Genomic DNA, 20,943 nt, shown 5'->3' on the forward strand with positions numbered 1-20,943 from the left:
AAGGGGAGAAGAGGAGGGGTGAGGAGGACATGAGGGAGCAGAAAGTTTGAGTCAGGGGAAGAATAGAAGAAAACAAGATAAGAGATACCATAATAGAGAGAGACATTTTAGGTTTAAAGAGAAATCAGGCACTAGGGAAATGTCTGGAGATCTACAAAGATGACACCAACTAACAATCTAAGCAACAGAGGAGAGGCTTCCTTAAATGCCATCCCCTGTTAATGAGATTGATGACTGACTTATATGCCATCCTATAGCCTTCATCCAGCAGCTGGTGGAAGTAGAAGCAGACACCCACAACTAATCACTGAACTGAACTGGAATCCAGTTGCAGAGAAGGACTAGTGATGAGCAAAGGGGTCCAGACCAAGCTGGTGGAACCCACAGAAACAGCTGATCTGAACAACGGGCAGCTCTCAGTCCCCAGAGTGATAGCTGGGAAACCAGCATGGAACTGATCCAGACTCCAGGAAAGTGGGTGTCAGTGAGAAGACCTCAGAAATCCATGGTGCCTCCTTTAGTAGATCAGTACTTATGTCTAGCATAGGTGTGGACTTTGGGAGCCCATTCCACAAAGAGGGATACTCCCTGAGCCAAGACACTCGAGGGTGGGCCTAGGCCCTATCCCAAAGGCTATGACAGACTCTGAAGACCCCTTTTGGAAGGCCTCACCCTCCCTGGGGAGCAGAAAGGGTATGTGATAGGTAGGGTTTTAGTTGGGGAGGGGAGGAAGAGGGAACTGGTGTTGACATGCAAAACCAGCTTGTTTCTAATTCAAATTAAAAAAATGGATAAATAAATAAATAAAAGATGTTGGCTGATAATAAGCACCCATAAGTTTTCAATTTATTTAAACACTGTGGATGAGTTTGGGCCATTTTGGAGAACTGGAATTTCTGTTCCAAAGAAGCCAATTCTGAATTCATCAATAACCAATTTCAAAACAGCTCTATGAAATGAAATGGGTCTCCTGAGTGACAGAAACCATTTTTTACTTTATATCCTCTAAGACTTTTATACAGACCTTTTATACACAGTGGACACTCAATAAGTGTGTGATGTTTGGGATGTACTTAAAAAAAAAAAAACCCAAATCTGAAAAAATTATCCAAGACAAGGGTACAAAACATGCTCCATAGAGCAGTGCTTTTAATTACAGACAGATGCAGGGTGTCCCCAAGGATGTCCTGGAAAACAAGTTATGTTTTCTATATCATCCACCAAAAGCCTGCTCATAACTGGGAGAGAAAAGTCTTAGTAGAGAATGGGGCCCCTACTCAGCTACATAAGCTCATACAAGTATTTCTCCCTTTTTCCTCCTCATTCAATCCTGACACACTTCCACCATTCTTAGTCTCAGCTAATGATTTGTTTCCTGTTTCCTTAAGAAAACAAACTGTAAAGACTTTCCCCATCCTTCTTGCTACAGAAGAAGTGTTCATGCCCTGATCTAAAGGCAATGGAGTCCTTACACACACACACACACACACACACACACACACACACACACACACACACTAACCTTTTTCTTTTCCTTCTAAGAATATTGCTGCTATTAAGTGTTCCTATTAACAACTAAAGATGTACTACTTTTTTACTCTTTTCAGAAAAGAAAAACAAATTCCTTAACCTTGCATCCCCTCCAATTACTGCACTTCTTTCCCCTTTTACAGCCAAACTTCTCATAAGGGACATTCCACTGTCTCCAATTCTTCCCCTCTTAATTAGTCATGAACCTATCCAATCAGGCTTTGATTCTATCAACTCAATAAACCTAGTTCTAATGCTCTAAATTGGTACACTTATCAATTAATTCATAGGCTTCTTTGGATTTGATATAAATGACCATTCATGCCGGGCGTTGGTGGCACACGCCTTTAATCCCAGCACTTGGGAGGCAGAGGCAGCAGGCGGATTTCTGTGAGTTTGAGGCCAGCCTGGTCTCCAAAGCGAGTGCCAGGATAGGCTCCAAAGCTACACAGAGAAACCCTGTCTCGGGGAAAAAAAAAAAAATGACCATTCATTAAAATTTCAGTGTCAGATACCATATTCACAAATTTCCTCTACTTTTATAACAATTCCTGCTCTTTCCCCTTCACTTTCTCCTAGCCTAGCCATTCCTTGTCACTTTGGAGAGTCCCATAGTCCCCGATTTAGAAGATTTTTTGTTTTCTTTCCTTATTCTACTGGTGATCCTATTTGATTCTCCTGTCTTTAAGCCTACTGATGATTTAATTTTGCCAAATTAATCTTTAGCTCAAGCTTATCTGCTAAAGTTACCAATATATAAAAGATACCACAGATTCAGTAAGTCCACTACTGAAGTCCTTACTTGCATCTCAAAGGCCACTCCTAACAAGCCTTTCTTATACTCCTAGTTGCCCAAACCAAAACATGGAGTTATTCTTGACTTTTATTTCCTCACATTCAGAAAATTCTGTAGGCATAACCTTCAACATATACCTACAGCCCAACAGCTTCTGACCAACAATGGCATAAATTCAAATAATCTTTTCTATCACTGAGATCACTGTCATTGCCTCCTAACTACCCTCTCTTGTTTCCATAAGAACTCCTCAACATTCTACTTTTTAAACAGAGGTCAGAATGAACATTTGAAAGCTCTGTGTCATTCCTATTCATAATAAAAATCCAAGTATTACAGAGTCTATAATGCCAAGAGCTGATTATTCCACCCCATCTCCCCCCCATTTCTTGGTACACTTCCCCTTCACTGTTAGCATCCTTGAATTTAGTAGGAACAAATTGCTTGTACACTTATGATTTCTTTGGTTAGATAGCTTTTTCTCAAAATCTTCATACTTACTCATTCACTATCTTTTTTTTCTTTTTCTTTTTCTTTTTTTTTTCCTTTTTTTTCTTTTTGAGACAGGGTTTCTTTGTGTAACAGTCCTGGCTAACCAGGAACTCACTCCATAGGCTGGCCTTGAACTCACAGAGATCTACCTACTTCTGCTTCCTGAGTGCTGGTATTAAAGGTGTGTGCCACCACTACCCAGCCTCATTCATTATCTTTAGGCCTTTAGACATACATCACTCTTTGGCTGAGGCCTTAAAACTTCACAATTCTCACCAACTGTGACCCTCATCTCCTGACCGTTTTGGCCTTTTCCTACTTTATTTTTCTCTGAAGCACCTAGTATTAGTAGATGCATGCATTTCATTTATTCATAGCCTTATCTCATCTCTCTAAAATGTTAACACCAAAAAAACCCCTATATTTTCATCCTGTATATTCAACTTTGTATGTATTCCCAAACATTCAGAATACCTAGTTTATAAGTTTATACTAAGCCATCCACAAAGGGATAAAACTAATACTTATTTTTTATAAGGAATACAACAACTCTAATTACTAATTTCAATGAACATTTTTTAAAATATCATTGGAAGTTGTCTCTTCCAATAACATATAACAACCTATCTTTTCTCATTAAGCACTCAAATATTTAACTTATATAGTCATGGTGTAGCACAAATTCTAGTTGGTATTAATAATAAAAACCCAGAGACAGATATTGGGGTTATAGCTGAAGATCAGCGAGCAAAGCAGCCAGCCACTCACCTCTACCAGTACTCAGACCGAAAGGTCGATCCTGTTCTCAGATTGTATCTCCAGACTGCACTGCTTTCCTGTCTCCTCCGGGCTTTATATTCCTCTCTAGTGCTGGGATTAAAGGCCTGTGCCATCCCTGCCTAGTCTCTATGGTTAACTAGTGTGGCTGCTGAGATTAAAGGTGTGTTCCACCACTGCCTAGGCCCCATGGCTAACTAGTGTGGCTAACTTTGCACTATGATATTCAGGCAAGCTTTATTTGTTAAATCATAAACAAATTATCACCACAAAGCTGTACTTTTCAGAAAGATCAAAAAGTATACCAAATATATTGGACTTATATGCCACCTTATATCTATCTCTTTAGTTAGAAGTACTTCAACAAGAATTATATTGCAAATTACAAGATATTTTCAATGACAATAACAATCTATCTCGATAGAAGGAAGGTAGTAATTGGAAGCCAGGGCAGAAGTGGTGTAAAGGAAACAAGATGTGAAGGAAATGAGCTAAGTATTGCTTACTGTTCTCTAACCCTTTGAATAGTAAATTATGTGCCCACAACACAAGTAAATATAATTATTATTTACCACAGAGGTTTTGAGGTAAATTCATTTTACATCTATGTAAAGTCTCAATCTATTTTTATTTGAAAAGTCAATGGCAGAGATGATAATTATTAAAATGTTTTGGTCCACTTCCTTGTAGTTCATATTTGTTAACATTATTATTAATACTGTTAATCCAGCAAGTGCAGATTAGCAATCAAATTTTAATAGTGTAGAAAGAGTATCCACTTCTTACACTACTATCAACTATATGGATTAGTAAAAACTTCACAGACAACAGATTGTTTTTTCAGAAGATTTAACCCATAAAATGTAATGTGGCATCCTCATTATTCATACATTAGATGCCAATACCTTGTGTCAAATAGCACTGCTGAGTCATAATATGCAGTAGATACAAATAACTTTATTTAAAGGTGATGGTCACTGATTATCTGCTCTCTCATGATGAAAACTTCTAGGATTGAGAAATCCCTCAATCACATTCACTTAATCATTGAAGTGAAGCACTGAAAACCTTTTATTCACAAATGTGCAAAGAATACAAGATCATAGGCACATACTATTTGGCTTTTTCCTAGTGGAAATTTTACTCTGGAGTGGTCTGGCAAATAATTATCAATGAGACAAAGAAATCGAGATCCAAAGGCCAAATGGTTCATAAATATCATTATATTTTTCAGCAAATAGCAACTATGTACATCTAACACAGCTGTATGCCCTATGGAGATTTAGAAGGAAAATATCAGAGGCTGAGTGTTAACTGGTCATTAGATGGAGTAAGTTGAGGAAAAAGGCAATAGCAATAACTTTGCAATTCTTTTCTTATATCTGAATTTCTATAGAACCTATTTACCATCACATTGTCCCATACAATTTCAATTTCTCATTAGTTCGTAGATCTGAATATTTGACATTAACTATCCAGCACATGAGAAAATGTAAAAGATAGGGAATATATTATTATTTCTATAACAAATTATGTTAATGACTACATAAATGGGGACAAGGCTGCTAACAACAAAAGCAAAGGTTTGGACCACACCCTGTTAATTTATTCACTCCCACTGAAACAGACTGTCATCTTCCCTATTGTATATCAGAAAAATACCATTAGCTGTTGAAAGCAAATAACTCTGTTTCCTAAGGAAAAGATGGATCCCATTTCCTGACTTCCTAATTCAGCACAGTGATTCTGATGCACATATTTGCTTTTCAACTCTAATAACTAAAGGGAAGAAAAAGAAATTGCTTTGAGAATACACTGGTCTGCTTTCTTCTACAATACATGAGAAAATTACATTTGCTTCTCGACAACCTATCAGAGACAAGCAGTAATTGTTTAGAAGGGCACAACACTAAATACACAGCAGCACAGAATGCAAAAGTATTCCTGTCCGCACACGAAACTCTAACCTAAGTAACTCAATAAAGGAAACTGGTAATACAATTTTCTAAGTTTCACTGTGAGCTAAGTAGAATAGAATGTCCAGAATGATTCTACCAAAGGTAACAGTAATGTCTAAAACAATGTCATCACCACATCCAGCAAACCAACTGGCCTCTTTTCAGGCACTCGGGAACACTGATTACATTTCCTCTCCAGTAATGCCCCTCTAGCAAGGAAGTACATAACCAAGATGAAAGCTTAGGATGCAAGAGCTAATCTAATCCTAGAAATGAACCACTGTGAAATCTCATCAGTTACTGAACCGAGAATTCTAACTAGAAAGCTCCACGGCTTCCTAACGTAAAAACAATCCCCAAACTTCAATTTCCAACAAAGCTGACTCACAATGTAGTAAGTCAATGGTGCTTCCAGGAACTTCCTATCGAATTCCCCAACTAGCACCAGCAAAACTAGTCCCAGTGAAACCTATACCTCTCCTAAAGAGGCACTAGAAAATACGGCATCACTAAAGGGCTTTAGAAGTCCAAGAAGCAAATAAAATCACCCGATCTGCTCCTAGTGGCGTACACTAAGAGTAATTCTAAATCAAGAGTAAAGACTCCCTGCCCAGCTAGCAAAGTGTGTCCACCCACACTTGCGCTCCCTAATACCACAAACTCACTTCGCACCCTCTGTCAGCCAGTGATCTCCTGGCAAGGGTTGGCAGAGGAGCTTTCGGGCCTCGCCGGAGATGTCCCCATTAAAGGATATTTTTTGCAGAACCCACAGTCAAAGAGGATGGGTTTTCTCATGAACCAGAATTCCCACCTAGCGACAACTCGTTGCCAGGCGCGGGGGCACCAAGCTCGAAGTGGAAAGGCCCGTGGAAAGGCCCGTTTCCTGGCCTGGGGTCCGCGCCGCGCTTCTCGGGCCCACTGAAAGCCTCGCGCCCCCACCCTCGCCACCCATGAGGGCGCGGCGCCCCCTAGCAGCCGGGCAAAGGATACAGTCGCGGCTCCAGAACGCGGAACCCGGCAGGGAGGGGCCTGCCGCACCCGCCATCTTGAAACAACCGCCACTCCAGGCGTCGCGCCGGGGCCGCCACGCCCCGGCCGCCAGGCTCAGTCCCCATTGGCCGCTCGGCGCAGAGGCCCGCCCCTGCTTGCGCCTCTGGCTTTGGCGAGGGGAGAGGCTCCCGGCCGAGGCGAGGCGGGGTCGCGGCGATGTGAGGTAAGGCCCGGGCCAGGGTCGCGGGAACGAGCGCCCGGCGGAACCTCTGCTACCAGAGGCGCCCGGGCCGCCCATCCTCTCCTGACCGAGCACTCAGGCACGGAAAACTACAACTCCCGGCATGCCGTGAGCCCGACGGCCGCAGAGCTGAGGCGGGGTCGGGCACGTCAGCCGGCAGGCCGGCTCTCCACGGCGGCCCCGGTCACTGCGGCCGCCGCCGCGCGTGGAGTGGGGGCGCGTGCCATGGAGGAGACGCCGCCCCTACTGCAAGCCGGCAGCAAGCCTCACCTGGAGAAGCTGACCCTGGGCGTCACTCGCATACTAGGTGAGTGGGGTAGGACAATGGCTGGAAAGGACGAGGGTGCAGTGCTGGGCGCTGGGTGGGCTGCACCGAGCTGGACCTGACTGCAAGGGCGAATTCGCAGATGAGGAGGGGGGAAGGGGGAGGGGGGGTGTTCAGGCCGGAAAGTGTGTGCTGAGAGTTCGGGAGGGTCGCCTCCCATGTGCACGGAGGAAAGCAAGAGGCACCTGGCAGCCTAGGGGACGTGTCTCCCAGGAGGCTTCCTCAGCCCAGTTTGTGTCCCTGAAATGCAAGCCCTGCCGGTGGTCGCACAGTGCACTCAGGTTAAGGATGCTGCCCATGTCACACTGCCAAGTGCTTCAGTGCACAGCACCGAGCTGTGGAAAGGAGCTCGCAGCGCTGAAGGAGTTGTGAGTTGCTATTTGCATTAGACATTGGTTAACCAACCACCGCAAAGTTAGGCGCTGGGGCTGTAAAAGAAACAAGAGTGCGTGAAACAAACAGACACGTTAGCTTCCTAACCGCCCAGAACAAATCAGTAATATTTCACTGACTAATCAGAGGCAGCAGAGACTGAGAGGTGCCTGGCCTTTCTGAGACGTTAAGAAGAATCATGTCCCAGAGATTATTCTAGATTTTCTAAGGTAAAGGGGTTGGGGGGGGGGGTATCAGGTTGAGAAAGTATGCTGGAAGTGCTTGCTTTCCTCTCACAACTGTAAAGGGATTGACATTTCTCTACGTGACCCACATGTTCCCTGTATGATCTGTTTTCATCTTCTTTACTGTTTCGACCTTTGCAGACACGTCTTGCTATTGAGGCTTTAAAGACACTAAGCTTTTTCCTACTTATCGCCATTTTTAGTTTGTCTGGCCTTCTTCCACCTGGAATTGTCTCCCTTTCACCTTTCAGATTAATGATCAAATTAGTATTTTCTCTGATAAATTTTACTCAGATAATAGTTCTAATTACACCCTTCCAGCTTGCTCTCTTACCTCCCCGCTTTCGTTTTAGCAGCAGCTATTAGCACTATGTTCAATTGTATGTTTACTTGGCCATTTTCTATAGTAGAAATCTGAGACCTGGCATGATTTATCCTAGGAATTTGTGATGTGTTTAATATGTAAAAAATAATGTAATAGAATGTTAGTAGAATAAAGAATGCCTACATCATCATTGTCAAAAAGCTACTTGACAAAATCCAGCACCCTTTGGGAAAATGTTATAATTAGAATATACCAGTAGTATTGACACATATCTGTAATCCCATCACTGGGAAAGGACTATAATGGTGATCACAAAGTCAGGCTGAGTTAGTAATAAGGTCTTTTTTTTTTTCAATAAATAAATAACCAATAGAGAACTTACCATCATGATAAAGTGCATCCGTGAAAAGGCCCATAGCTAGCATTATGTTGACAGACTACTTTGCTTTACTCTTAAGGTCAAGAATAGTAGCAACAACAAAATGTGCTAAAAGGTCAGCAAAGTTGGTCCAGGTTTGCTAATTCACTAGACTCAATTTGTTCCAGCAGGAAGAAAGAAAGCAAATCAATAAAGGGAAAACTGCAGTTATGGAAGTTAAGGAAACTCTGGGGAAGTTTTCAAGAGTTCTCAAATGACATATTTAATTTTCCTAGCTACATGTTTGTAACAATGTGTCCGAAATATGGATATGGAAATCTCTCTTAAACAGAGGAGTCCAAATTTTATTGGCAATTATTCATGTAGACATCCTTTATTTACCAAGTTCCAGTCTCCCAAAAGAAAAGCATAATATATGTTCAGCATAAATATTTGCATTAGCAAATTTGGACATAGTGAGATGTGTTCATCTACTAGTAATGGAAACCTCACTGAAATACAGCTTCTCAGATGCCATCCAGGAGCCAGCATTACAAGTAGGCCTTGTAAAGGATTGCAGTCTCAGGTGTACTATGCTTGATCTTCTCAATCTTAGCATTTCTACTCAGCAGTGTACTAGAGATTCTGGCCAGGGAATTAGGCAGAAAATGAAATAAATTATTAGGGAAAAGTAAAGATACCTCTGCAAAAGGGGTACCCCTACAAATTAACCCTAAGGAATACACACACACACACACACACACACACACACACACACACACACACACAAAAAATCTTTACAGTAACAAAAGGCATACAAAAATGAAATTAAGAAAGCAGTTATTTACAATCATACCAAAGGAATAAAATAGAAATAAATTGACAAGGAAGTCAGTGACTTTTGCACTGAAATAGCAAAAGTTTTTTGAAGGCTATTAAGTTCAAAATGAATGAAAAGAAATGTCATCTTTATAGGAGAGTGGTTTTCCCAAATAGAACAACAAATTTAGGAACTGCGGTTACTATCAAACCTCAACTACCTCTATTGCAGAAACTGACAAAATAATGCTAAAGTTAATATTTAAATATGAGAGGCCAGGAATAACCAAAACAGTCTTGGAACAGAAGAACAAAGTTCCTCTTACTCATTATTGTCTCTTTGAAAATTTACTACATTGGAGATGACTAGTAATGGAGATAGTAATGGTAATAATTATATGCCAATGTGAATAGTTATGCCACTGATCTCTACACTTACATGTGATAAAAAGGATAAATTTATTGTAACATGTAGTTACTACAATAAAGGTGATATACTACAAAATTATAGTAAGTTTTTTTTAAAGGGGTACTGGAATAAAGAAAAAAATACAGACCAATTGTATAGAATCAAATCTCCAAAAATAGCTGTCATGCTTAAAGTTCAGTGATTTTTCTTTTAAAATATGGATGTGAAATGTGAATATAGAGGAAAATACTTTCAACAAATAATGCTTATAATAACTTGATATCCTCATTTAAACTCTGGCTCCAGGAAGCCAGAAGAGGGTGTCATTTCCCCCAGAGCTAGAATTACAGTTATGAGCTGCCATGTCGGTGTTAGGAGTGAGACCTAGGTCCTCCGAAAGAACAGTGTTCTTAACTGCTGGCCCATCACTCCAGTCCCCCCTAGTTTAGTTTTTAAGTGACTTAGAAATAGTGAATAAAATTTTAAGTATAATACAAGAAAGAAAGGGTTAAATAGTGTATAAAAGTTTAAAATGTATACAGGGCTATAGTGGCGCACACCTTTAATCCCAGCACTCAGGACGAGAGGCAGGCGGATCTCTGAGTTTGAGGCCAGCCTAGTCTACAGAACGAGTTTCAGGACAGTCTCCAAAGCTACACAGAGGAATCCTGTCTTGAAAAAAAATTAAAATGTGTTTTTGTGGATACCATCAAGTGACACCACAGCCCCAAAATAAAATATTTGTTAATAATAATATGAAAAGAGAGTATAAGCTATCTATAAAGAACTCTTGAAATTCAGCAATTAAAGAAAATTTAAATTAAGAGGGTCCCATTTGATGTTTCTTTTGAGTCAGATTTATGTAAAGGTGGTGATTATAAGTCATAAAAACTGATCAAAGCCATAAGGTATAATAAAATATGACAAAAAATATAAGATAAAATAAAACTGTCACATCAGAGGTGGACAAGACTAACAAACAGAAGGAAAAGATCCCAAGAGACGGCACAAGAATCAGAGACCCACTTGTTCACACACTCTTGAGTCCCATAAAAACACTAAACTGGGAGCCATAATATACACATAGAAAACCTCATGTAGACCTTTGTAGGTCCTGTGCATGTTACCTCATTCTCTGAGTTCTTAAGAGTTTTAATCATGCTGATTTAGAAAGCTTCATTTTCTTGGTATCTTTCATCCTCTCTGGCTCTTACACTCTTTCTTCCTTCTCTTCATTTGGGTTGCCTGTGCTCTGAGGGGAGGGATTTGGTGGAGACATCCTCTCTATGGTTTATTGTTCTAAAGTCTCTCATTCTCTACATATTTGGCTGTGGGTCTCTGTATTTCTTCCCATCTGCTGCAGGCAGAGCTTCTCTGATGATTGCTGAGCAAGGACTGCTCAATAATTATAGCAGAGTGTTATTTGGAGTCATTTCATTGATAGGTTTTTGGGGTTTTGTTTTAGAGCAGTAGTATTTGGTTTTACCCTAGGTTCCTGGGCCATCTAGTCTCAGGTTCTTGGTTACCTAACTAGTGTCTGAATGGGTTCCATCTTGTGGAGCAGGCCTCAAGTCAAATCAGATATTTGTTGGTTACTCCTACAAGCTGTGTGCTGCCTTTGCTCTAGTATGTCTTACAGGCAGTACACCATTGTAGATCAAAGTATTTGTGACTGGGTTGGTGTTTAAGTATCTCTTCTGGTAGCGTGCAGAGTACTTCCTATGCCACAGACACTATCACATAGAAGTGAAGGTTCTGTTAGGGTACTAGCTTGATTTCACCATGCTCAATGAGTTGTGTTGGTGTTGTCTTTAACAATGGAACCTTCACATCAGTTTCAAGAGAGCAATCTGTAGTCTTGGCAACTGCCTAGGTTCTTATGGGACCCCTTTGGCCAACAGCTCAATTAGATGTGATGGAAATCTTAGTACTGGAAGTTTCATTTGGTGATAAGTTAGATGGTTGGGACTCTGTCTTCCTCATTACTTGGCAATTTCATGAATCACCATATATGTTTATATTTTAGGTAGCTTCTACTGTATTTGGGTTTCCATACTACCTCTCAAATGGCCCTTAATTTTAGAAATCTCATCCCATACTCCCTCTCTTATCTTCCTCTTTCCTCCCCATTTGTAAGCCCCTTGAGGCATGAAGTGACCACCAGGTAGGTCATTCCCCTAAGGAACTCCAGCCCACAAGTTTCACCCACAGAACACTCTTAACTGCCCTAACATCCAGACCCAGCTCCCACCCTACAGAATAAAAAGCCCAAGTTCAGCAGAGGCAGCCACCCTCCTGGGTTTTCCCCTCCCAATAAATCTCTTGTATGAGGTTTTGTGTGGTGTGACTGTGGGATCCCTTGACTTCCGGCTACCAGGATACCCTTCCTCTCAGAGCTGTACACTTACATTGGTGTCATGTCTTGGATGGCTCTTCTGGTGCCTGCATTCTCCATCTGGGTCCAAGCTGCACTAGGACCCTCTCCTTTATCTCCAGTCTACCTTCTGGTTTACCAGTTGCTTGGCATCCCACCCATCAGTAGACCAATTAGGTAAGTTTCCCCTTTGGTCAGTGTAAAAGTTTCCCTGAGTCCAAGGAAGTGACCATTGAGCTTCCAGCACCTCTTTGGTGCTGTTGGAGGTGGCTGTTGGTCCTCTTCACCTGACCCCATCCCCTTACCATTGGAGCTCTAATCCTGCAGTTTCCTTAGGTCCAACTGTGCTGTTTCCTGTCTTCTCCCACCTTCCCTTCAGAACTGCCTATAATCCCACAGATCCACTAGGCCTTCATGTGACTCCATTCTCTAACTCTTTCCTGTGGATGAGGCAACTGCACCCAGGAAGAGACTTCCACACTAGACTTCCTACAACTTCTAAACTGAGTTGCCTGCTTGAAATATCATTGTGTGAACAGCATCTACAAAATTGTCCAGCGGTGCAATATATCACAGTCAACAGTTGCTCCCCCAAGCCATTCCAGACATTGCTATACAACAGTCAACAGTCGCTTCCCCATCCCACCCACTTCAATCTGGTGTAAAAATCAGGCCTCTTAGACTATTGAGACCATTCAGTGGATAAAAATACTTGTCATACAAGCCTGATGACCTCAGTTCAGTTCTGCGGAGCCATGGTAGAAGGAGAGAACTGATTCCCAACAGTGTCTTCTGATGTACACACACACGCACACACACACCTTTTAAAAAGTAAAATATGGCCCTCCAGAACAAATACACAAACCAAAACAAATGCATATGCTAAAAATAAACAACCTCTAGGCATAAAACATTTGAAAACCAAGTTTAATCAGGATCCCACTACAAATACAATCAAATAAAATTACCTAGGGGAAGTTAAAACACCTGCCTCAGACTTCCACTGCATCTACTCAGATAAAACTTTGAGACAAGGAGAAACACTTCAAATGTACCCACACACTCTGTGCTCAGGCATATTTGGGGTGTGTGTGGGGGGTATTCTGAGGTAAACAGTTGCTTCCAAACCCTGGTGCTAAATACAGAGAACCAGATGGAGATCTCAGAGCTCAGGAAACCCCAATAGAGGGAGAGAAAGAATTGTGGATGCCAAAGGGGTCGAGTACACCTGGAGAACATGACCCACGGAATCAACTAAGCAGGGCTCATAAAGACTGAAGTGACGATCACAGAGCCTATGTGGGTCTGCACCAGGTCCCCTGCATAAGTGTTATGATTGTGTAGCTTAGTGTTACTGTGGGACTCTTAACAGTGGGAGTGGGGGTGTCTCTGACTCTCTTGCCGGCTTTTGGGACCCTTTTCCTCCTACTCGGTTCCCTAGGCCAGACTCGAAAGGAGGATTTGTGCCTTATCTTATGTATTTTCCCATGCCATGTTAGGTGGATATCCCTAGGAGGGAGGCCTGCTCTTTACTGAAGGGAAACACAGGGGAAGTGGACCTGGAGGAATTGGAGGTGGCAGGGAGGTTGGAAGGAGTGAGGATGGGAGGGAATGTGGCCTGGATCTATTGTATGAGAGAATAATAATTTTTTTAAAGTAGAGGGGAAACAGAAAAACATTCCTTTGGGGAAATCACTCATATCAGCCAGTAGTAGTAAAATGAGCACAAATTCATCCCAACTAGATGCTCTAAGAACTTCAAAGTAAAAATTTAATTTACAAACTTTTTTTTTGTGGCCTCAGTTAGGAGATAACAAGTCTAAATTCACATTGAAAGAACAAGAACCTCAGAGATGTTCATCCTATAAAACCCAGACTGGCTTCCAGTAAGAACAAAACAGAAACAAACAAATAACCCACAAGACAAAGAACTATGGAAGCCAAAGAAACCACAGGCCACAGATCAAGACCTCAGTGACTCCAGATACCACAGTCACCAGAATCACAACATCAAATAAGCATATTTAACAGTTTTTAGAGAAAAGGAAGGTCTGGAAAGTACGATTCTAAGAGAACCAAAGCAGAACTTCTGCAAACAGAAATTCCAATAGTTGAAATTAATTCAATAAATGGATTCAATGCCTACAATACACAACTCCAGAGTGGGAAGTAATGACTTGGGAACAAGAACTGAAGAAATTATATAAAATTCAATCTGAAGATGAGGGTTAAAAAAAAACAAAAAACAAAAAACATGGGAGCTTAAGATACACAGAGGTGGAGAGACAGCAACCTCCCAGCTTGGGGTAAGATTCTAGACCTTGTTGTTATTCAGATCTGGGGACAAAACCAAACTCTCAGGCATGGGAGGTCTTGAAGGATGGTTACATTGTGACTCACCGTAGGACCGGCTTTTAAAGAGGTTGCAGGGAAAAGCTGAGGCAGAGGTTTTTAAAGACCCTGGTTGTGTTAAGAAAGGTATTTCACTGAGGATTTCGACTCTTTGATCCTAATTTCATGCAAAATTTTATAGGGAATTTAAGATTGGAAAGGAAGAACCGTCACACACACACACACACACACACACACACACACACACACACACACACACACACACACACACACTGTGAAGGGATATTTTAACATCTCCCCAGCCCTCTTCATGTCCTTATCCCCCTCCCACTGAACTCCTCTTATTTTTCATGTATTTCATTTTGAAGTGGACACATACCATATATGGCCCAGGATGTAGTCCAGGCTAACCCTCTTACCTCAGCCTCCTTAATGCTGGGATCAAAGACATGTGACCACACTCAGCTTCTCAACTTAATTTCTGGATATTATTGGTTATGTAGGATTGCGGTTCATATTCCCATGCACTTCCTAACTCTGTCTATTCATCTCTTACAAAGAGTACATGATGCCAGAGGCAGAGGCAGGTGGATCCCCATAAGTTCAAGGCAAACCTGGTCTATATAGCAAGTTTCAGGTCTACTTAGACCCCATCTCAAAAAACAAATGAACAAACAAAAAAGAATGTATTATATTCCACCTTTATGTTGCCAGTTCTTTCATTTTGAGATGTCCTTGTTCACTTGACAGTATCTCTTGCTCAGAACTTCCTGGTCCAAACAATCTACTTTTAATTATAGATACACCACTTGTCCGTCTTCAAGTTCACTGGTTTTTGCTTCTGTAACATTTGATCTAACGCTAAAACAATATGTTGACTTTCAATTCAAACACTTTATTTTTCAATTAAAATTATTTTGGTGGGTTTTTTTCTTTTTATTTTGTTTGTTGGTAGTTTGGGATTGTTTGGCTTTGTTGTTCGTGTGTGTGTGTGTGTGTGTGTGTGTGTGTGTGTGTGTGTGTGTGTGTGCGTGCGCGCGTGTTTTGTTTTTCTTTTTTCTGTCTCTGAAATACGCTATTAAAAAAAAACTGTTGTTTTTTTTCTCCAAAAGAGAACTTTCAAAGTAATAGTGTTAAAATTGTCTCTGGCAGATGTGATAACACAAGGCAGGTAGACTACTTGACTCTCACAGTGCCGCCCTCTCTATAATACTAGAGGAAAAGCTTACAATGCATGGACACCTTTTCTGCTCTTTGCAGAGTGCACCGAGTGATGGGTCACAGCAGTGCAAAAAGCAAGGCCCTCTCAGATAGGATGTCTTTTCGGCAGTGGCCCAATTCTAAGTGTTCACTCTCTTCATGAAAGCCGATTATCTCTCACTCACCCCATTTCCCAACAAAAGCTAAAGTCACATATTTCTCAGTTGCTTCTCTTTCCTCTTAAGCACCTAGCTTCAAATCCTAGCTTCAGATGTGAGCCCATCGCCTGGAGCAACTGCAGAGACCAGGACAGCTCAAAAGGACCCTTGCCCAGGTGAGGGTAGGGAAGTGATACAGAGGACACTAGCCTAGTACGTACGATCTGTTCTGGGAAATGGGGAAAATTGGGTTGGTTCAAATGGGGAAAGAAAAGGGAAATAAATACAAAATACAAAGAAAAGGGTAAAAACCATAGTAAGGATGCCTGCAAGAGCCACAAGGAATCATGCTATTAATAATCTTACCTTTTAAAAAGACCTAAGATACACACATTAGTCTGTGTAGTCTGTGTATACATATACATATATAGTTCAAATTAAATTTTCTTGTCTGGACTAGCAATGCCCCCCCCCTCCCCCAGAACCAAAGACCGTATAACAAAACCCCAACACCAGAAATGAGCAGCCCTGTTGGTCAGGGCTACCTGAGAGACTCCCAAAACATTATAGACCTCTTCCCTTAAGGTGTCACTGTTGCTGAAGACATGCCTTTATAAAAGATCCAAAGACTGATAAGCTGACCTAAAAAGCTGGTCCCACTGAAGACTAGCTTTCATGGTGCCACGAAAGCTTCCAAAGGAGAAAAGCAATCAACATTCTTAGCCACACAACAGTGGCCAGCATAGCACGTAACTCTAAGGATGCAGTAGTGGCATCCATACTTGGCAGTAACCAGCAGCTTCCTAATTGGACTTAAGCAAGAAGGAAATGATTCTTGGGACCGGAAATCTAGCCAACTACCTAGGGTTTGTGAAGTCATGGATTTTGGAGGAGAACTTACAACCACCACTTTACTAAGACATAATAATCCCTGACTATATTCTAAATATTTGTCCTTTTAACCACAGATAAGTGTCTTCCTCACCCCCTCATCAAGGAAACTTCTCTTACATTACAGAAAACCACAACCAATCACATTGCAGAGTTGTGGAACCCAATCCCAATGGATACATCTACAAAAACACCTCTCATACCTAAGGCTCTGGATGCGGAAGAAGGGATGGAAAGCCTGTAAGAGCCAGGGGATCAGGGAGCTTGCTCTGAGATTGTATCTCTTAGTAATGTTGTAAGCTATACACATAAAATCTCACTAGCATGTCTGCCTAAACATGAGCAAAACAAGAACAACAACAGTAGACATTCTAAACTAAACTGTGTGGAAAAAAGCCCACAAGAGTTCAACCTTAAAGTATTGCAGGCAACTATGCTGAGAAGAACACACTAACTGATTTCTAATACCAAATGGTAAGCACTGAAAATATACATGTGAATAACTTACACAAACTGAGCAGATTGTATTTATATATGTAGGTTTAAATATCTATATGCACATAAGTATGTGACAAGAACAAGGAGGGGCAGTTGGGAGGTTTGTGGGGAGGAAGGGAAAGGGGAATATGATGTAATTGTAATCTCAAAAACTAAAAGAAATTCATCAAAAAAAGAAGAGTTCTTCTCTCTGGACTTCTGTCCATCAAAGCTTCCTTGTGTAGACAACAGCTTTCCTTAGCCCCACAGAAAATTTTCTTTTTAAACTAGTCTTGCTTTTTCCTTAGGAGAAACGGTCTTTTATGTTCTCTGTTCGCCCCAAAGCAGGAACGCCCACAAAGACTGAGTTCTTAACTATTGTTTTAAGCTGATTCCCACCACAAAAACATAAAAAACTGGTAACTCCTATTTGGGCAACACAGTAAGGAAATACAATATTGTTACAAAAGAAGGTTAAAGGGCTAGCAAATTCATATTAAAGCAAATTAAGAAGTTCTGATGGACATCCCTTTAAGCATGAACAAAAAGCACTACAATGATTATTTTAAACTAATTATTCAGAGAATCCTCCTGGCCTCCCAAACATTCATGTATTCATGGGAGCAATCCCACCCACGCTTTCCATGAGCCTGCCAAGTCATTATCTTTCTGCACTATTTTAATTAACGCTATTCAAATAAGTTAACTGGCAGATGGCACTAAGATGTATTTTATCTAGGAAAAAAAATGGTTTGTAGAAATTTCAAACTGGTTTCTACATTTTTTTCCCCTCAAGTTAAGATTCTGGTGACAAACCAACAAAACCCTCAAACGTCGCATTAGAAAATAGGAATTTTAGCACAAACATGACATGTCCAAGCCTTTGTAAAAATTTGCATTTATTTACTTATTTATTTTTGTGCACGTGGGCAGATTGGGGCATGTATGTGCTACAGGCATGTGGCTGTCTGATGGGGAATGTCCTTCTGTATATATGTTTCTTTTATTGGTTGATGAATAAGACACTGATTGGCCAGGCAGAAAGATAGGCGGGGCTAGGGGACCAGGAGAATGCTGGGTAGAGAGGCGGGGTGGAGATGTGATTCGGCCAAAGGAGTAACACGCCGCATTGGGGCAAGCCACAGCCTCCTGGCAATACATAGATTAACAGATATGGGTTAATAATTTAGAGAGAGATAGCCAATAAGAAGTCCAAGCCATTGGCCAACAGTTTAATAATATAAGTCTTTGTGTGCTTATTTGGGGCAGAAGCAGCAGTGGGACCTGGCTGGGTAAGAAACCTATAGTAACAGAGGTCGGAGAACAACTTGCAGGACAAGGGTCTGGTTCCATCATGTGGGTCCCAGGGATCCAGCTCTGATTTTCAGGCTTAGTAGCAGCTGCCATCTTACTGGCCCTGCTCAGGCCCTGATTGCCACCTAAACTCTCCTGAAGTTGTATTGGTCAGCTGAAGGCTGTCACCCTGCATACCAAGGCCGGAGTGACTGGAACAACACGATTACTCCTCTTCAATTTCTGAGGGCTAGAAGTACAAGATCGAAGTTCTGGCCACTTGGTTTCAGACAGCCACCTTCTCCTCACATGAAATTCCTGAGAATGTACATGGAGAAAGAGAACAAGATATATACCATCTCTTCTTATGTAGCTACTAATCCTTTAGGCTCTGGCCTGACCCTATGACCTCAGTGAACCTCCTGGAATGTCCCCATGTTCAAATTCAGCCACACTGGAGGGAAGTGCTTCAGCATTAAAATTTGAGAGAGTACCAAAAAAATCCAGCCTTTAGTGAAAAGCATTCAAGCAAAGAGCTCTGTGGTCCTTGATGCCACTCCCTTTTCACGTTTCTTGATAACCTTTTTCCTCTGTGTCTTTCTCATTGGCCCACACCCCTGCATCCACAACCCATACACATGGTTTCACAGAAACTATCTAGCAGTAAGATAAAAGTTTGAAAGCATAAGCTAACCACAGCCTAATATGTGAAATGTCAGCCTGTGGTCTGCGGTTTATACTTTCATCTCAGAAACATAGATTTATGCTGTTTTAGAGTAACAGTGGTTCAATTACTATAAAACACTATTTCAACACAAAGTTTTTGGTTTGGCCCTAAAATATAGCATATGTCAGTTATGATCAGGGGAAACTAAATAACTAACCATCTTCCTCAACTTAATCACCCTACTCCTAAAAGATACAGCTTAGCCAAGTATCCTTGGAACACCTTCAGTATCAATTCAAACCTATTTTGTCAAAAAACTCACAAGTAGCAGTATTTTAAAAGATGTTTTCAGTGGCACCAATTTCATCTTGCTCTGGCCCTTCCCATCTTCTCAGATCAAGGGCTGAGCAAGAGTATAATGGCTGTGAGTGTTGCAGACAGGTGAAGGGTTAGAATTCTTGTCACTCACTAGCCTCCTGATCTTCAGCAAGCTGTGTGTACGGGTCAGCTTCTGTCAGCCTGACACATACGAGAGTCCTCGGGCAAGAGGGAATCTTTTTCTTTTTTACAGATTTTTTTTTAATTTGAATTAGAAACAAGATTGTTTTACATGCCAATCCCAGTTCCCTTCTCCCTCCCGTCCTCCCGTACCACCACCCCCAACTAAAACCCTACCTATCACATACCCTTTCTTCTATTCTTCCCCTGACTCAACCTTTCTGCTTCCTCATGACCTCTGCATCCTTCCTTTTCTTCCCTTCTCATTCTCGTAGCTCCCTCCCCCCTCTTCCCGTGCTCTCAATTTGCTCAGGGGATCTTGACCTTTTCCCCTTCTCCAGGGGACCATGTATGTCTCTCTTAGGGTCCTCCTTGTTTACTAGCATCTCTACAGTGTGGATTGTAGGCTGGCAATCAATCTTTTATGTCTAAAATCCACATATGAGTGAGTACATATCATGTTTGTCTTTTTGTGATTGGGTTACCTTGCTCAGAATGGTTTCTTCGAGTTCCATCCATTTTCCTGCAAATTTCAAGATTCCATTGTTTTTTGTTTTTTTGTTTTTTTCTGCTGAGTAGTACTTCATTGTGTAAATGTACCACATTTTCTCTATCCATTCTTTGGTTGAGGGGCATCTAGGCTGCTTCCAGTTTCTGGCTATTACAAATAGTGCCACTATGAACATCGTTGAACAGATGTCCTTGTATGAATGTGCTGCAAGAGGGAATCTTAATTGATGCCTCCATTGGGTTGCTAGTAGGCAAGTCTATAGGGCATTTTCTTGATTAATGCTTGATGTGGGAGGGCACATCCCACTGTGGACACAGATGCCACCCTTGGGGAATTGGACTTGGGCTGCTTAAAAAGCAAGTTGAGCTATAGCCAGCCAGTAAACAGCATCCCTCTACGTCATCTTTTTCGGTTCTGCCTCCACGTTCCTGCCTTGAGTCCTGCCCTGACTTCCCTTCAAGATGGACTCTAAGGTATAAGCTGATATTAACCCTTTCCTCCCCAAGTTGCTTTTGGTCATGGTTTTTATCACTGCACTGGGAAGCAAAACTAGGACACTACCTGAGCCTTTAATGCCTCCGTTTCCTCGTTCGTGAGCCAAGACTGGATTGAGCGGGAGTTGTCCACCAGCCACTCTGCTAAGCACCCATAAAAAGGACATGGGAAGTCTCCCCCAGAGCTCAAAGCAGGTTTACCAATACATATTTCAGGAGATTATTTTATTATTTTATGAGGGTTAACTACAGGCTTCTCAATTCTGACTGTACAGTATAATCCCCTGTAGATCTCTTTAAAAAATAAACAAAAAAACAAAAAACTTTATGGCCAAGCTGAAATACAGCATTAATATGTCAATCACAGTTGAAGAAAACAGGCTGATTTTTG

General features: G+C 41.5%; 2 protein-coding genes across 6 annotated transcripts in view; one reads left to right on the top strand and one right to left on the bottom strand.

Annotated features, from left to right (window-relative positions):
* Kiaa1328 (KIAA1328 ortholog) overlaps window positions 1-6,868 on the bottom strand; it is a 276,897-nt gene extending 270,029 nt beyond the window's left edge. For 3 of the 5 annotated variants that reach the window (XR_004768371.1, XM_035440239.1, XM_027400590.2), the window contains exon 1: window positions 6,544-6,868. Coding sequence is in view for 3 of the 5 variants with exons in the window: in XM_035440239.1 (XP_035296130.1) it covers window positions 6,544-6,841 (298 nt within the window). In the remaining 2 variants the exon portion in view is untranslated. The other 2 variants (XM_035440240.1, XM_035440241.1) reach the window with 2 other exon arrangements.
* A 97-nt stretch (window positions 6,869-6,965) lies between these two features.
* Window positions 6,966-20,943, top strand: part of Tpgs2 (tubulin polyglutamylase complex subunit 2) — an 86,649-nt gene continuing 72,671 nt past the window's right edge. Inside the window, exon 1 of the mRNA XM_027400595.2 lies at window positions 6,966-7,091. Within this exon, the coding sequence (XP_027256396.1) occupies window positions 7,010-7,091 (82 nt within the window). The 5' untranslated portion in view covers window positions 6,966-7,009. The remainder of the gene's footprint in view (window positions 7,092-20,943) is intronic.

This window comes from Cricetulus griseus, chromosome 2, assembly GCF_003668045.3.
Source record: "Cricetulus griseus strain 17A/GY chromosome 2, alternate assembly CriGri-PICRH-1.0, whole genome shotgun sequence".
Lineage (NCBI taxonomy): Eukaryota > Metazoa > Chordata > Mammalia > Rodentia > Cricetidae > Cricetulus > Cricetulus griseus.